Source organism: Neoarius graeffei, chromosome 11 (genome assembly GCF_027579695.1).
Source record: "Neoarius graeffei isolate fNeoGra1 chromosome 11, fNeoGra1.pri, whole genome shotgun sequence".
Taxonomy (NCBI): domain Eukaryota; kingdom Metazoa; phylum Chordata; class Actinopteri; order Siluriformes; family Ariidae; genus Neoarius; species Neoarius graeffei.
This window is the reverse complement of record NC_083579.1, coordinates 44,297,108-44,314,977: the sequence shown is the minus strand read 5'-3', so window position 1 is coordinate 44,314,977 and position 17,870 is coordinate 44,297,108. Positions and strand designations below refer to the sequence as shown.

General features: G+C 44.0%; 1 protein-coding gene across 3 annotated transcripts in view; it reads right to left on the bottom strand.

The window, feature by feature from the left end:
- Positions 1–7,787, bottom strand: part of cep170ba (centrosomal protein 170Ba) — a 71,105-nt gene extending 63,318 nt beyond the window's left edge. For all 3 annotated transcript variants that reach the window (XM_060933975.1, XM_060933977.1, XM_060933976.1), the window contains exons 1-2: positions 7,483–7,787; positions 2,762–2,895 (exon numbers count right to left, since the gene is read on the bottom strand). In XM_060933975.1, the coding sequence (XP_060789958.1) occupies positions 2,762–2,866 (105 nt within the window). In that variant the 5' untranslated portion in view covers positions 2,867–2,895; positions 7,483–7,787. The remainder of the gene's footprint in view (positions 1–2,761; positions 2,896–7,482) is intronic.
- Between the last annotated feature and the right edge of the window lie 10,083 nt (positions 7,788–17,870).

Below are 17,870 nucleotides of genomic sequence, written 5' to 3'. Positions count from 1 at the left end.
TATTTTATTTTAGCTAGGCCTATATGGTCTGCTGTACGTTCGCATTAAAAATGATAAAATAATAGACCTAATTTTAGATGTACATTAAGATTTGCACGATCAAAATGAATACACGTTTAGGTTTCGCTGACTTACATTTGCACTTTCAAAAATGTTAATAAAAGTTGTTAATGCAGTATATGTTTTGATGGGTTTTTTTCTTCAATATTTTAGGCAAATGTAGGCCTAATGCTATTATGTTTTATGTTAGACCAGAGGGCCTCGTAAGGGGCCTTGTAATATTGATAAAATAATTTTAAAAATCACCAACATCAATGTACGGTTAGCTTATAAGGTTAAAATAATGTAAATGACCGTGCAAAATCGAAAAAAATCTAATATGTCCCCTAAGGCACACCATAGCCTGGGGTACTCCACTTCCACGAGATCTCTCCAATGAGTTGTGTTTTGAGTAGGTTACATGAGTAACAACAAGGTAAAATAATATAAGGTATGACATTTGGGATGTGGGTAATAAACGTTTGAAATGTCATCTACTGAAGAAACGGAAGAAAACATCGTAGCGTAAACTGTTAGGTTTCTGGTGGGAATTAGCAATGCGCTTGCTATCTTTGTTGGGTGTGTTAAACCGTATGGATTTAAGTGGAATAATTGTAAGGAGTTATGTGATCAAGACAACGTTTTAAGCAAGGTAAGGCCATTTGATTATTAATTCCCCCGCCATGGCATGACGTGGGCCCATATGATTTTGCCTTGTGCAGCTATCACGCATTTGAATTAGGTTCGCCTCATTTGCGCTGAAGAATATGGTTTATCGCGCAGTCTAAACGGACTTGGGTGTTGGTTGATTCTTTTTCTTTTCTTTTTTTTTTTATTTCCCATGCTTGAAAGGGTATGATCCTGCTCATCGTGTACTTTTTTTTGATGGAGTAGGTGAAATAGTGCTGCAAATGGCGTTTCAACGCAGACATGTGTAAACGACAGTTGAATGCTATTTTCAAGATGAAGGAAGAGTTGCGTGATGCTTTGAAATATCTCTTAATCCATTCATCAATGCACAAAATTCGCTTTGCTGCTTAATCCATACCACAATGCACACAATTCGCTATGCTGCTTTTAAATAGTACATTTGAGGCATAGGCGCAGGTCTGGACATGGTCCGCCGGTATAGGCGCACGTTACACAGTAGGCTGAAACAAAATATTTTTTTCTCGGTAATACCGTATACCCCGGGAAAACACAGACAGTTTAAAGGTATCAAAATTTGGATACCGCCCAACCCTACTTTGGAGGCACCGAGTGAGCGGCATCATGGGATAACTCTGGGACATTTGCTTTTTTGTTGTTTTTGTTCACCGGATGAAAAGAAAAATCACCCGGTTAGATTCTAAAGTGGGTGCCTCCACAGTTCAAAACTACCTTGAAGTCAGTTATCACAATGTGGCTCTTTACTGTATCCCTTATTTTATTTTCTCTCTTTTTTTTTTGTGCGCGTGTGTAGTTTGATTTTGTTTGAGTGTTTTTGTCCGCCGGTGGTGGTGTAGCTCCAGACCCAGTTTTGGGTGTCAGTTCCCTCCAGGCCTTGGTTCGCTGTGGGTGATGCCTGTGCTTCTAGCTATGGACTGCAGTGAGCTCGTTGCTCATTTGAACATCGTGGTTGTCCAGCGCTCTGTGCTTTAGTGCTTGGCGCTCCGAGCAATGTTGCTCGGTGGCGTCGGGCCAGCTGTGCAGGCGGTTTGGGATGTACCGGCGCTCTGCATGGCGGTGCTTCTGTGCTCGCTTTGTGGATCCATGGCATGGTGTTCCGAGTGATGCTGCCCGGTGGCAGCACAGCGGCAGTGTGGGACTTGTTTTCGTGCGCCTTTTGGTGGGACTGTGGCTGCTACACCATTGAAATGACATCCTGGCCTCTATTTGGTGGACTCCCCCCCCCCATAATTGTAAAGCGACCTTGGGTTTTGAGAAAGGTGCTATATAAATTGATTTATTATTATAATAAAAGTGTTCACTGTGGTAATAGTTTTAATCGTCTGTACCCAAAGTTTATTTGAGCCCACTTGGACATAACATTTTTTCATGATCCAAGATCAATGATGAATCATGTCAATGCAGCATGTAATAACAGGTAATAAACAACTTTTTTTAAAAATAAACAGTGGTTCATTTTAAACCATGCAGATTCATTATCAGGTTTCAAATACAAATTCAGTTTTAAAACTTGTGTAAATTTGTGGCATTCCTCAGAGCTTTTATCCTATTACCCTCCTGCTCTCTGGCAAACCTTTAAGTATCAGAGACTAGGTTGTTATTCTTATTATTGTTGAGATAATAACCTAAATATGAAAAATGACACATAGAGCAGGGAGTCTTACATTTGTGGAGCCAGGAAACCCTTCAATTGTTAAATTCCACTTGAATATTATTTCTATTTATCTTCAATTGTTAAATAAATTCCACTTGAATATTATTTCTATTTATTACAGCAATAAGCTTTTCTACTTCTAAACTTCCCATCCTCATTCCAAGTTTAGATTATTTAGAGGCCTATATATATATATATATATATATATATATATATAGTGACCAGTCAAACTGACTAATAACTATAAGAACTCAATAATAAATATAATGGCTTTGATAATGGTGGGTTGGGATTTCCACCAGTTCCACTGCTGACCCCTGCTCTGCTTCATGGACCTCTTCGGGAGTCACTAGACCGCACGAGGAAAATCACTGGTACAGAATATGTGTGTAGTCTCACCTGCAGCATCAGCTCACAGTCCTCTCGGCCAACGAAGATCATCTCACGTGGCAAACGGTGGCGCGTGCCCGAGCTGCTCACCAGGAACCATGAGGTCACACTCATCTTCACACTATCAAATGCGATTTAGCATCCTACACAACAAGGCCAAAAACATTTCAGAACATAAACACCAGATTCCACATACAAAGTCACTGGAACTGTGACAGATACAAAAGCAAGTCATTCCTGTAAAGGCCAAACAATTCACATACAAAAGCTGAAGATGACGTACGTCTAGAAGTCATTTATTTCCCTTGATTTCAGGCACAGAGTTTAAAGTTCATTCCCTTTAAGTCGCTATAGCCAAATCAATAAAAATAATGACCCACGGAGACGAGATAATTTCTATGACTCAAAGCAAATAAAACTACCCGGCTTGCTCTGACTAGCTGCCAAAACACACTCCGATCAAACTAGTACATCATCGTTACCAGAAGGTTATTTTCCAGTTTTCTTATTACGACACGACATTTATTATTAAATGTTTGAGATTGGGGTGGCACGGTAGTGCAGCGCTTAGTGCTGTCGCCTCACAGCAAGCAGGTTCTGTGTTCGAATCTGCCAGTCAACCATGGCCTTTGTGTGGTTTGCATGTTCTCCTTGTGCCTGTGTGGGTTTCCTTCAGGTGCTCTGGTTTCCTCACACAACCTAAAGATATGTGGATTAGGTCAACTGGATACTCTAAATTTCCCACGAGTGTGAATGTTTCTTGGTCTCTGTGTTGGCCCTGTGATATGATAGAGTCATGACCTGTCCAGCCTTCCTCTTACTCGATGTTATTTGGGACTGACTCCAGTTTCCCCTTCACCCTTGATGGATAAGTGGTACAGAAAACGAATGAATGAATAATTGAGATTTTCTAATTCTGTTGTCATATTAGACATGTAGACAGATCATTTTATTAATCCTATTGGGATAGGGATATTAGTTTCTTTAAAAAAAAATTAAAAAAACTTGTACAGTGCTGAGCGTAAATGAGTACACCCCCTTTGAAAAGGAACATTTTAAACAATATCTCAATGAACACAATTTCCAAAATGTTGACAAGTTTAATATAACATCTGTTTAACTTATAACGTGAAAGTAAGGTTAATAATATAACTTAGATTACACATTTTTCAATTTTACTCAAATTAGGGTGGTGCAAAAATGAGTACACCCCACAACAAAAACTACTACATCTAGTACTTTGTATGGCCTCCATGATTTTTAATGACAGCACCAAGTCTTCTAGGCATGGAATGAACAAGTTGGCGACATTTTGCAACATCAATCTTTTTCCATTCTTCAACAACGACCTCTTTTAGTGACTGGATGCTGGATGGAGAGTGATGCTCAACTTGTCTCTTCAGAATTCCCCATAGGTGTTCGATTGGGTTCAGATCAGGAGACATACTTGGCCACTGAATCACTTTCACTGTTCTTCTTCAGAAATCCAACAGTAGCCTGAGATGTGTGTTTAGGATCGTCATGTTGGAAAAGAGCACGACGACCAAGGGCACGGAGTGATGGTAGCATCTTCTCTTTCAGTACAGAGCAATACGTCTGTGAATTCATGATGCCATCAGTGAAATGCAGCTCCCCGACACCAGCAGCACTCATGCAGCCCCACATAAGGACACTGCCACCACCATGTTTCACTGTAGGCACCATGCATTTTTCTTTGTATTCCTCACCTTTGCGACGCCATACAGTTTTGAAGCCATCAGTTCCAAAAACATTTATCTTGGTCTCATCACTCCAGAGTATAGACCCTTTTCAGGTGACGTCACGACAAACGCGGCCGCCATTTTGGACATGTACTACCAGTAGTTTACCACAGCCAACATTGAGGAACGGCAGCAAAGAAAGTGTTTATTTTCAGCAAGACTTCCATCATGCCACTATATTGTTGTGCACCTGGATGTAGTAACCATCAACAAACAAGGCAAGGTTTATCATTTTATCGGATCCCGACGGAGAAGATGGATAGCGGCCATTAACAGATTGGCAGCCCTCGGCATACCAGCACTTGTGTAGTGACCACTTTGTTGGAGGTAAGACGAATAAAATTAGCCAGAAAAGGCATTACATTGCTGTTAACATTCTGTGGCGGCGAGTGTGTAACCAAATAGGCTAAAATAACCCATTGTAACCTCTTTGTTCTTCTGTAGTAGCTATTAGCTAACGACATTAGCTAGCGTTGTGTTCCTTTGCTGTTGGTAGACTGTAGGACAGATCAGAGGCAGTGTCCTACAAACAGCGCTTAATTTGAGGGGGAGCAAGCCGGAGCGCGCTCCGGAACCTCGGGCGTTGGCTCCGGCAGCTATTTACACTGGATCCGGTGATCCGACACCTCTTTTGACTATGTAACAACAACAAAAAAAAAACAAATAATTAAATAAAAAAATGCAAGTTTATTTAGTGTTAATGTCTGATTTTGATATCTGTCTTGTTGGTGATTTCTCTCATGAAACGACATCCACAAAATATCTGCAGATGAACTTAATTTGTAGTGTTATTACAAAACATGCCCAGAAGCGCAGCACCGCGCCCCCTCCCTCCCTTTTTTTTTTCCCGCACCGGAGCCGCTCATCCTCTGCACTCCGGGACCTCCCACTTTACAAATTAAGCACTGCCTACAAATAAGTGTTCAAAACAAGAGGAACATGTATTTGTCTCTTAAATCCAGGCCGTTCTCTGTAATCTGTCACAACGGTTGGAGAAAGTAATGGCAAATAGTGAGTGCACAAACCATAGAAGGTAAACTGTACACAGCGCCAGGGCAGTGTGATGGTATGTCTACTTTTAGATTGTGTTAGCTTATCAATGAACACACTCGTCACTCGACGAGTTTCACGTCTTTACGACGGATACTTAAATGTGTGTTAGGTATTATTGTTGCAGTCTAAGCAGTCATTGTAGCAGCTAGATGAGCGAGAACCGAAAGGGTCTGTGCCATAAACCGTTATTTCTGTACGGCGTTGCTAATGTGTCGTTACTGTTATTTCTCCCTCTGCTCGCCCTGTAAATGCCCTACGTCGCTGGATAGCGAAGGTGTTTTCTGCATCTCGCTCTTTTTTCTTGTATGTTCTCCGTTTGTCGCCTTCCTCGCATTCAAACCAATTCGAGCCGAAGTCCACTACATGTCCAAAATGGTGGTCGCGTTTACGAAGGTTACGTGACTGAAAAGGGTCTATAGAGTCCCAGTAGACTTCATCTTTGTCAGCATGGGCCATGGCAAACTCTAGGCAGGCTTTTTTGTGCCTGGGTTTCTTTCGTGGACGGCATCCATGCATGCCATTCCTCTGCAGTGTACGCCATATTGTGTCACGGGAAATAGTCACTCCAGTTTGACTTTCTACTTCTTTAGATAACTGCAGTGAACTTGCATGCCGATTTTCTTCAACCCTTCTCATCAGAAGACGCTCTTGTCGAGGTGTTAACTTCCGTGGATGACCTGGACGTCTCTGTGAGATGGTTGCAGTTCCATCTTTCTTAAATTTTTGTACCACTTTTGCTACAGTATTCTGACTGATATGTAAAGCTTTGCTGATCTTCTTGTAGCCTTCACCTTTGTGGTGGAAAGAAATTATTTTCTTTGGGGAATTCTGAAGAGACAAGTTGAGCATCACTCTCCATCCAGCATCCAGTCACTAAAAGAGGTCATTGTTGAAGAATGGAAAAAGATTGATGTTGCAAAATGTCGCCAACTTGTTCATTCCATGCCTAGAAGACTTGGTGCTGTCATTAAAAATCATGGAGGCCATACAAAGTACTAGATGCAGTAGTTTTTGTTGTGGGGTGTACTCATTTTTGCACCACCCTAATTTGAATAAAACTGAAAAATGTGTAATCGAAGTTATATTATTAACCTTACTTTCATGTTATAAGTTAAACAGATGTTATATTAAACTTTGTCTTGTCAACATTTTGGATATTGTTTAAAATGTTGTTACTTTTCAAAGGGGGTGCACTCATTTACACTGAGCACTGTATATGGTGTTTCCATTTTCCCAGCTGTGGCCCAGCAGTTCAGCCTCTGGTTGTTCAGTTTAAAAGAAAAAAAGTTAATTAGTTTCCTAATTAACCTACATGGTCTTAAAAAAAAAAAAACCTGAAGCAGAACCTTGATTTTATCAGCAGTCAAATTCACCCAGAGTTAATGTACTTCTGCAGCAGTAGACACGGGCTGTGTCCTAAACCGCACACTACCGCACTAAACACTTCGACAAAATATCGCACGAGCGCAGGTGGTAGCCATAGCTGACGTCATATTTGCTGCCACACTATTTAGTATTGGATTACGCGATTTGGGACAAAGCCCATCTTTTCCCTGTGTGTGAGAACATCCTGGTTAACAATTTGATTATCTGCTTTGAATCCAGAGGAAGTTGCTCAGAGGCACAAAGTCTCTTCTCTTATAGCACACCTGAGTGTGTTTCAGACGACAAGTGCCGTTTTTTGTTGGAAGTGAAGTTAAATTAAATGTGTTTTATTATAATAATGAGGTAAAGTAGGCAGTTGGTGTAGAGAGTCTGAGGTAAAACTCGGCAGCTAGCGTTGCTAAAGCACACCACGGATTAGCAGCTTTCAGAGAAATTACCACCAGAACACTGCAATTTCCTCAACATTCATCCTCTCAACAAGTTCTAACAAGATTATTTTAGCTCTGCACGACACCATACTTGAACACTTACCCAAAATAATGTTCAGGGAGGAGGGAAACGTTGTGGCCAGCGTTCAGCAACAGGAAATGAGCAAACGCGTCTCCAAGTTACAAACCAGCCCGACTTTGACATTCCCAAATAACAACAGCAACTCCTCCTTTAGCACAGATACCTCATTATACACCGGTATTCTCAACAAATACCGAGCTAAACCTTTCAGCAAACGAAATAAACAAACATACAGCTCATAAGCTGTTGACATCCAGGTGGATGAGACTCACACGCCCTCCTTCCCCAGACAGGAGAGCGGCGGCTTCTCCCAGCTCGGCCACTCAGCTCTGCCCTGACACCAAGGTTGCCAGATTCCCAACTCTCAAAAAATCCCACACCACACTTTAACTTCATCTCATCTCATCTCATTATCTGTAGCCGCTTTATCCTGTTCTACAGGGTCGCAGGCAAGCTGGAGCCTATCCCAGCTGACTACGGGCGAAAGGCGGGGTACACCCTGGACAAGTCGCCAGGTCATCACAGGGCTGACACATAGACACAGACAACCATTCACACTCACATTCACACCTACGGTCAATTTAGAGTCACCAGTTAACCTAACCGGGCGGCACGGTGGTGTAGTGGTTAGCGCTGTCGCCTCACAGCAAGAAGGTCCTGGGTTCGAGCCCCGGGGCCGGCGAGGGCCTTTCTGTGTTGTTGTCCCCGTGTCCGCGTGGGTTTCCTCCGGGTGCTCCGGTTTCCCCCACAGTCCAAAGACATGCAGGTTAGGTTAACTGGTGACTCTAAATTGACCGTAGGTGTGAATGTGAGTGTGAATGGTTGTCTGTGTCTATGTGTCAGCCCTGTGATGACCTGGCGACTTGTCCAGGGTGTACCCCGCCTTTCACCCGTAGTCAGCTGCGATAGGCTCCAGCTTGCCTGTGACCCTGTAGAACAGGATAAAGCGGCTAGAGATAATGAGATGAAATGAGTTAACCTAACCTGCATGTCTTTGGACTGTGGGGGAAACCGGAGTACCCGGAGGAAACCCACGCGGACACGGGGAGAACATGCAAACTCCGCACAGAAAGGCCCTCGCCGGCCACGGGGCTCGAACCCGGACCTTCTTGCTGTGAGGCGACAGCGCTAACCACTACACCACCGTGCCGCCCCACACTTTAAATTCACCATATTAATTACCAACCCAAAACCATGTTAATCACAGCATATACAAATTTTACAATATAACCTGCACACATTGTGTGGTTTTTCAATAAAAATGCAAAGCTTGTTAAATTACTCTTTCATCTTATACGCCTCTTGTCCAGGGTGTACCCCGCCTTTCGCCCGTAGTCAGCTGGGATAGGCTCCAGCTTGCCTGCGACCCTGTAGAACAGGATAAAGCGGCTACAGATAATGAGATAAGATGAGATCTTATACGCCTCACTTTTTGTTTATAGAAGAAACCTTTATTTATCACATGCACACTTCAAGCACAGTGAAATTCATCCTCTGCATTTAACCCATCTGAAGCAGTGAACACACGCACGCACACACCCAGAGCAGTGGTAGCCACACTACAGCGCCCAGGGAGCAGTCAGGGGTTAAGTACCTTGCTCAAGGGCACTTCAGCCCAAGGCCGCCCCACGTTAACCTAACTGCATGTCTTTGGACTGTGGGGGAAACCGGAGCACCCGGAGGAAACCCACGCAGAGACGGGGAGAACATGCAAACTCCACACAGAAAGGCCCTCGCCGGCCACGGGGCTTGAACCCGGACCTTCTTGCTGTGAGGTGACAGCGCTAACCACTACAACACCGTGCCGCCCAGCAACCAACATAAACAGAGCAAAAGAAAATGTTCAATGAGTGTCCAAAGTCATTATCACTAAACAGGTATTTAGACTCACTGGCCACTTTATTAAGTACACCTATACACCTGCTGTTTTATGCAGTTCTCTAATCAGCCGATCCCTTGCCAGCAGCACAATGCACAAATCGGGCAGATACAAATAAAGAGCTCCAGTTAACATTCACTTTACACATCAGAACGGGAAAAATTGTGATCTCTGTGACTTTCACTGTGGCATGGGCGTTGGTGCCAGATGGACTGGTTTGAGTATTTCAGAAACTGCTGATCTCCTGGGGGTTTTCACACACAACAGTCTCTAAAGTTTACACAGAACGGTGCGAAAAACAAAAAACATTGAGTGAGCGACAGTTCTGTTGGTGGAAACGCCTTGTTGATAAGAGAGGTCAGAGGGAAATGGCCAGACTGGTTTGAGCTGCCAGGAAGGATATAGTAACTCACAGCAACTCTTTACAAACATGGTGAGCAGAAAAGCATCTCAGCATGCAACAGCAGAAGACCACATTGGGTTCCATTCCTGCCATCCAAGAACAGGAATCATATGCCGCTTTTCCACTACCAACGCGGCTGAGTTGGGCTGAGCCGTGCCGTGCTGAGTCGAGCTGAGCGGGGCTGTTGGAGCTGCATTTCGACTACAACCGCGCTGAACCGTGCTGGCTGGAAGTGGGTGGACACATTGGGTGGAGTTAGCGAAAGTGGGTGGACGTCACGTGATGTTGCTAGGCGGCGCAAACAGTGACATCAGTGATCTTTTAAGCAGTAGTCTCACGACCCGAATAGTAAACAATAAACATGGAGGACATGGAGTCGTTAGTGTTGCTGGTCTTGGTGCTGTGGCTTGTTGTCACCGACAACGCCAAGAGATACTGGCAAGAGTGTATAGATGAGGCGAGGCACATAAGGCTTCAGAAATTCTCGTAATTCGTAATTCTTCTTCTTCCGGGTTTGCGGTGTTTACAGATCCCAGCGTGCTCGCGGGGCGTGTGTGGGCATGTGAGGACACTCCTCCTCACCAATCAGTGCACAGGGGAGTGTCTGCTCACGCCCCTAGCCCCACTCGGCTCGGTTTGGCTCGCTTCAGCCCCACTCCAAAACCGTGCGAGTTTTGGGTGCTAAGCAGGGCTGAAGCGAGCTGAGTCGTGCTGCTCTGAGGTAGTCGAAACGCGAGCCGTGTCGGGCTGAAGTGAGCTGAAGCGAGCTGAAGTGAGCTGAAAAAGGGTCGTGGAAAAGGGCCATTAGAATCAAGAACAAGTTCCTATTAGAGTGGCCAGTGAGTGTATTTCAGTATCTGTATCAGTATCAGTGAGCACTCCTATTTGTTCGGGGGGAATGGTATTGATGCATTTATTATTATTATTATTATTATTATTATTATTAATGAAAAAGGGCGGCACGGTGGTGTAGTGGTTAGCGCTGTCACCTCACAGCAAGAAGGTCCTGGGTTCGAGCCCCGTGGCTGGCGAGGGCCTTTCTGTGTGGAGTTTGCATGTTCTCCCCGTGTCCGCGTGGGTTTCCTCCGGGTGCTCCGGTTTCCCCCACAGTCCAAAGACATGCAGGTTAGGTTAACTGGTGACTCTAAATTGACCGTAGGTGTGAATGTGAGTGTGAATGGTTGTCTGTGTCTATGTGTCAGCCCTGTGATGACCTGGTGACTTGTCCAGGGTGTACCCCGCCTTTCGCCCGTAGTCAGCTGGGATAGGCTCCAGCTTGCCTGCGACCCTGTAGAACAGGATAAAGCGGCTACAGATAATGAGATGAGATTAATGAAAAATGACCAACAGAATCAATGTACCACCATTTCATTCAGGGTCAGTCAAGGATTTAAATACGTGAATAGCTGCCCAATCTGGCAACCCGATTCTCCACCTTGGCAGGTCGCTACTGATGACGTCACACACACAAAAAGACTGACGCGCTTATCCATGTGGGGCTAAAAAGCAGGAAAAGCCAGATCTATAGATTACACACAGGCTACAGAGAGAGAGGTGCACTGTTTGACAGCTTGCCTCTGTGGTTTCAGACTTGTCCATTCATTCATAACCAAAAACAAGCTGAAAATTACTTCTGACCAAATTGCAATTTATAGGAAGTAATAGCAGAGACATAAACAACTAATATGCAAACTATACAAGAGACAATTAGCCTATATGTGTTTGTAAAAATTGGTCTTGTAGACTATTACCTTTTCCGATTGTCTGAAATGTATGACCATGTACACACAGTAGTGTGCTCTCGATATATAAAGACACATGCTACTAAAATTGCATTAAGTAATAATGTGATGTATGTTTTCACTAAGTCACTGAGTTGATGAAACTAATCTGATTTACATCAAGTGGAAAAGTTCTCATCTCATTATCTCTAGCCTCTTTATCCTGTTTTACAGGGTCGCAGGCAAGCTGGAGCCTATCCCAGCTGACTACGGGCGAAAGGCGGGGTACACCCTGGACAAGTCGCCAGGTCATCACAGGGCTGACACACAGACAACCATTCACACTCACATTCACACCTACGGTCAATTTAGAGTCACCAGTTAACCTAACCTGCATGTCTTTGGACTGTGGGGGAAACCGGAGCACCCGGAGGAAACCCACGCGGACACGGGGAGAACATGCAAACTCCACACAGAAAGGCCCTCGCCGGCCACGGGGCTCGAACCCGGACCTTCTTGCTGTGAGGCGACAGCGCTAACCACTACACCACCGTGCCGCCAGTGGAAAAGTTAATTTTAAAAAATAAACATTACACAACTCAGAGACGATGGGTATCTCAGTCATCCATCCATCCATCATCTGTAGCTGCTTATCCTGTCCTACAGGGTCGCAAGCAAGCTGGAGCCTATCCCAGCTGACTATGGGCAAGGTACACCCTGGACAAGTCACCAGGTCATTGCAGGGCTAACACATAGACATAAACAACCATTCACACCTACGGTCAATTTAGAACCACCAATTAGCCTAACCTGCTTGTCTTTGGATTGTGGGGGGAAACCAGAGCACCTGGAGGAAACCCACACAGACACGGAGAGAACATGCAAATTCCACACAGAAAGGCCCTCACTGGCCGCTGGGATCGAACCCAGGACCTTCTTGCTGTGAGGCGACAGTGCTAACCACTACACCACCATGCCACCCCTCTCTCAGTCATTCCATTCATTATTTAACAGTAAAGCCTGTGGGGTTGCTATTTTAATTCATCACTCGGTCCCGTTCATTTCATCCTCCGTTGTAGCGGACTGCAATGGATGCTATGTCATTGTATGATACCCCATTGATCTTAGCAAATATTTATGCCCCAAACCATGATGACGAGCAGTTTTTTGTCAAGTTTGTCAACCTAATATTGATTCACACCTAGTTGTCATTGCTGGATATTTGAATTGTTGCCTTCAAAATTTGGATACATCAGCCACTAGGAAATTTGCAAATTCAAAATCTGCTAAGGTTATCAATGCATATCTTAATAATTATGGTCTAGTAGATGTATGGAGATGTCTGAACTCCAATACACGAGGTTATTCCTTTTATTCCCCCGTTCATCACACACATTCACGTATAGATTATTTTCTTATCGACTGTAAATTACTTCCTCTCGTTCAAAGCTGTAACTACCATGCTAGAGTCATCTCTGACCATTCACCTCTTTTAATGGTCATTAAGATTGCTCATAAATCTACATCCCGCCCACCATGGAGACTAAACACACTTTTCCTATCTGACTCTAATTTTGTTTAATTTATTTCACAACAGATTGATTTCTTTATTGACATCAATGTAACTGCTGACATGAATCATAGCACACTGCAGGAAACGTTCAAAGCCTATATGAGGGGCCAACTTATATCCCGTGCGTCCTATGACAAGCAGCTGCGGTCATTCACTCTTTCTAGCCTTATGGACCGCATTCAACATCTAGAAAACCAATATACTGTACTGACTCACCTTCTCCTGACTTGTATAAAGAGATGCTCCTCTTTAAGTCAGAATTTGAAATCCTCAGTACAGTCAATGCAGAAGAAATGATTTTGAAGTCCAGACACACTTATTATGAATATGGTGACAAGCCTACACTGTAAGAAATGATTCTGTGGTCATGTACAGTACACTGCTAGTATTTATTTCTGAGATGTTTCGTGAAGCTGCAGACTTACGAAGTTGATGTGCCAAAAGGTGGCTACTCATGATCCTCAGGAAATTAATAACGCCTTTCAGAATTTTTATATATCACTTTACACCTCTGAGCATCAGCCTACCTCTGACGATTTGTCAAAGTTCTTTGTTAACCTTCCCATACCAAAAATATCAGAAGATGTAGTTGGAAATCTTGATAAACCCATTACGTCATCAGAGGTGAGGGAAGCTACTATGGTCATGCAGAGTGGAAAGAGTCCAGGGCCCGGTGGATTCCCTGTAGAGTTTTTCAAAAGATTTTCAGACAAGCTTATTCCTCTTCTTCTTAACATGTTTACTGACTCTCTTAAATCTGGTATCCTTCCCAAAACATTACGTTCTGCCCAAATTTCCTTGCTTTTAAAAAAGAACAAAGACCCTCACTGCTGTAGTTCCTATCGTCCAATATCACTATTAAATGTGGATGGCAAAATTCTGGCTAAAATTCTTGCCCGTCGCCAGGGGCGCCGCCAGAAATTTTGGGCCCCATGAAAGATTAGAATTTTGGGCCCCCCAACTTTGCCCACCCTCGTCACAATTGCAAGGAAACAACTTATTATAAATTTATTTCAAAGTGACACGGAGTGACATTTCAATTTGATCAATTACGTACATATTTCTTCATATGTTGTAACCTCTATCCCTCTTTTATGTGTGCTGTGCTTTCTCCAGCTCCTCGATTTGAAACCAATGGTTTAGAACGTGTGAACATTCCACACACGTAACCATGTCAAACACTTGACTGGTGTCCGTTATTAGCAACACTTTAATCTAGCAAACTGTATATGGCGCTCGCTCATTAAAAACTTAAATCCTAAAGCATTTATGGGTTGTATTGCCACTTACCTCCTTCTCCAAAGGGGGGTTCAGTGGTTTGGTAGGGCGGAGGTCCCCCTGAGGCTGAATCTGTGCATATTTAGGGCACCCCATTAGTTATGAAACTGGTTATTAGCACTAGTTATTAGCACCAGCATAACGTAATATTTCATCCTGTTTATCACACAAGTCAGTTCAGTTATTAAAATGGAAAAAATGTCACTGTACAAACTGTAAAAGTGTTCTCTTGATAGGCTAATCCAACCACGTTCATACTGTTCATTTACCATACTAATATTTTGAACACACATGTGAACGATAGCTACCTTTCTTTGGGAAAAACTGAGTGACCAGTTGCCTGCCTCTCCGGTCCCTCTCAGCTTTCAGCTGCCTTTCTTTACGTTTTTGACAGCCACTCTTCATATTTAGCGATCATAGACTGTACGCACTCCACTGCTGGCTGGCTGGCTGCTGCACCGCGACACAGCAGCAAGTAGCGTTGCACTGATCAGCACACAGATTTAACGCATCGCGCTTCTACCAGAACTGGACCGTACCATTTCGCAAAAGAGGGAGGGTTAAATGACAATATGTTGAAGAACTCAAGAAATAGACAACCTTGTTCAATTAGCTCATTTTACCAGATGGAATATTGCATTGTTGTTATTTCAAAAGTCTTATTAAAATCATTAAAAGCATATTATCAGCCCCTTAAAGGGCCCCATGGCAGTGCTGGGCCCCTAGAATTGTTCTAACCTTTCCCCCCCTGGCGGCGCCCATGCCCGTCGCCTTGAAAAAATTCTACCTGATATCATAGCTGACCAAAGAGGCTTCATCAGGAACAGGTTTTCATTTTTTAATGTAAGATGTTTGTTTAACATCATCTATCACCCATCTGATTCTCCTACTCCAGAAATATTGGTTTCCTTAGACGCCGAGAAGACCTTTGATAGGATTGAATGGAGTTATCTTTTTTACACCCTTGAGAAGTTTGGCTTTGGACAAAAGTTTATTTCCTGGATTAAGTTACTGTATACTTCACTTTCTTCAGTCTGCACTAATAACACCTTTTCAAAATATTTTCAGGTAGGACGTGGCACAAGACAGGGTTGTCCATTATCACCCTTACTATTTGCCTTGGCCATTGAGCCCTTGTCACTCACCCTGAATCATACTACACTGGTGAGAGGTATCTTTAGAGGTCAGGAACAAAAAGCCTCATTATATGCGGATGACTTACTTTTATATATTTCAGACCCAGCTAGGTCCCTAACCCATGCATTTTACATCTTAGATCAATTTCATCGCCTCTCAGGCTACAAACTTAACTGAGAAAAAAGTGAACTGTTTCCTATTAATAAGGCTGCTTGCCAGTATTCATTCACTTCAAGGTCTCAAACAGTTTCACATACCTTGGTGTTAATGTCACGGTGGTGTAGTGGTTAGCGCTGTCACCTCACAGCAAGAAGGTCCTGGGTTCGAGCCCTGGGGCTGGCGAGGGCCTTTCTGTGCAGAGTTTGCATGTTCTCCCCGTGTCCGCGTGGGTTTCCTCCGGGTGCTCCGGTTTCCCCCACAGTCCAAAGACATGCAGGTTAGGTTAACTGGTGACTCTAAATTGACCGTAGGTGTGAATGTGAGTGTGAATGGTTGTCTGTGTCTATGTGTCAGCCCTGTGATGACCTGGCGACTTGTCCAGGGTGTACCTCGCCTTTTGCCCGTAGTCAGCTGGGATAGGCTCCAGCTTGCCTGCGACCCTGTAGAAGGATAAAGCGGCTAGAGATAATGAGATGAGATGGTGTTAATGTTGTGGATAAATTCTCCAACCTTTTTTCTGCAAACTTCTCACCCCTTCTCAAACGGACTGAACTTTACCTTAAGCATTGGAGTTCACATCCATTCTCTGTTTCTGGTTGTATTAATTCGATTCGAATGAACATTCTTCCCAAATTTACTTAAGTATTTACTTATTCCTGTATTTATTCCCAAATCATTTTTTCACAAACTAAACTCTATTTCATCCTTTGTATGGAATTACAAATCACCGCGTATAGCAAGCTACAACATCCAAAGTGTCTTGGTAGTATGGCAGCACCAGATTTTCAAGCCTATTATTGGGCTTCCAATATACATGCAATAGTACACTGGTTGTATGAGGATCCAGGTGCTGATGTGCCTTCATGGTATGTCTTAGAGGCCCTGTCTTGTCAACCCTCCTCTTTGCCAGCCTTGGTCTACTCCTCTACCCCAACCCCTCATCAAACATTTCCAAAAATAAGGTTGTCAGATCAACTTTAAGGCTCTGGACTCAGATGCGCCGTCATTTTGGATGGATGTCTTTCTCTTTAAACGCTCCCATTCATTCTAACCACAATTTTACACCATCCTTAATTGACAAATCATTTTTGAACTGGCAGGAATTGGGCATTGGGTCTTTTAATGACCTTTATTCTGATGGGTTTTTCTCCTCTTTTGATCAGCTGTGTAAGAAATTTAACCTCCCCAAAAGTAACTTCTTCCGTTATCTTCAGGTCAGAGACTTTCTTCGTAAAACACTCCCTTCATTTCCAACTCTGCCCCCATGCAACTGACTTGATAGCCTTTTAGTGCAACCTGAGTCTTTCAGGAGAATAATTTCTATTTTGTATAATAAGTTTACACAGAGGCGGCACGGTGGTGTAGTGGTTAGCGCTGTCGCCTCACAGCAAGAAGGTCCGGGTTCGAGCCCCGTGGCCGGCGAGGGCCTTTCTGTGCGGAGTTTGCATGTTCTCCCCGTGTCCGCATGGGTTTCCTCCGGGTGCTCCGGTTTCCCCCACAGTCCAAAGACATGCAGGTTAGGTTAACTGGTGACTCTAAATTGACCGTAGGTGTGAATGTGAGTGTGAATGGTTGTCTGTGTCTATGTGTCAGCCCTGTGATGACCTGGCGACTTGTCCAGGGTGTACCCTGCCTTTCGCCCGTAGTCAGCTGGGATAGGCTCCAGCTTGCCTGCGACCCTGTAGAACAGGATAAAGCGGCTAGAGATAATGAGATGAGAAGTTTACACAGAAGCGCCATTCACAGCTTCCTGCCTTAAAGGCTGACTGAGAGTTTGACCTGGGTGAGAACATCACAGAGAACATGTGGCTATCAATCTTGCAGCGAGTACATAATATATCAATATGTGCTAGGCACAGTCTGATACAATGTAAAATCTTACATCGCACCCACTGGACAAACCTCATCTCATCTCATTATCTCTAGCCGCTTTATCCTGTTCTACAGGGTTGCAGGCGAGCTGGAGCCTATCCCAGCTGACTACGGGCGAAAGACGGGGTACACCCTGGACAAGTCACCAGGTCATCACAGGGCTGACACATAGACACAGACAACCATTCACACTCACATTCACACCTACGGTCAATTTAGAGTCACCAGTTAACCTAACCTGCATGTCTTTGGACTGTGGGGGAAACCGGAGCACCCGGAGGAAACCCACGCGGACACGGGGAGAACATGCAAACTCCACACAGAAAGGCCCTCGCCGGCCACGGGGCTCGAACCCGGACCTTCTTGCTGTGAGGCGACAGCGCTAAC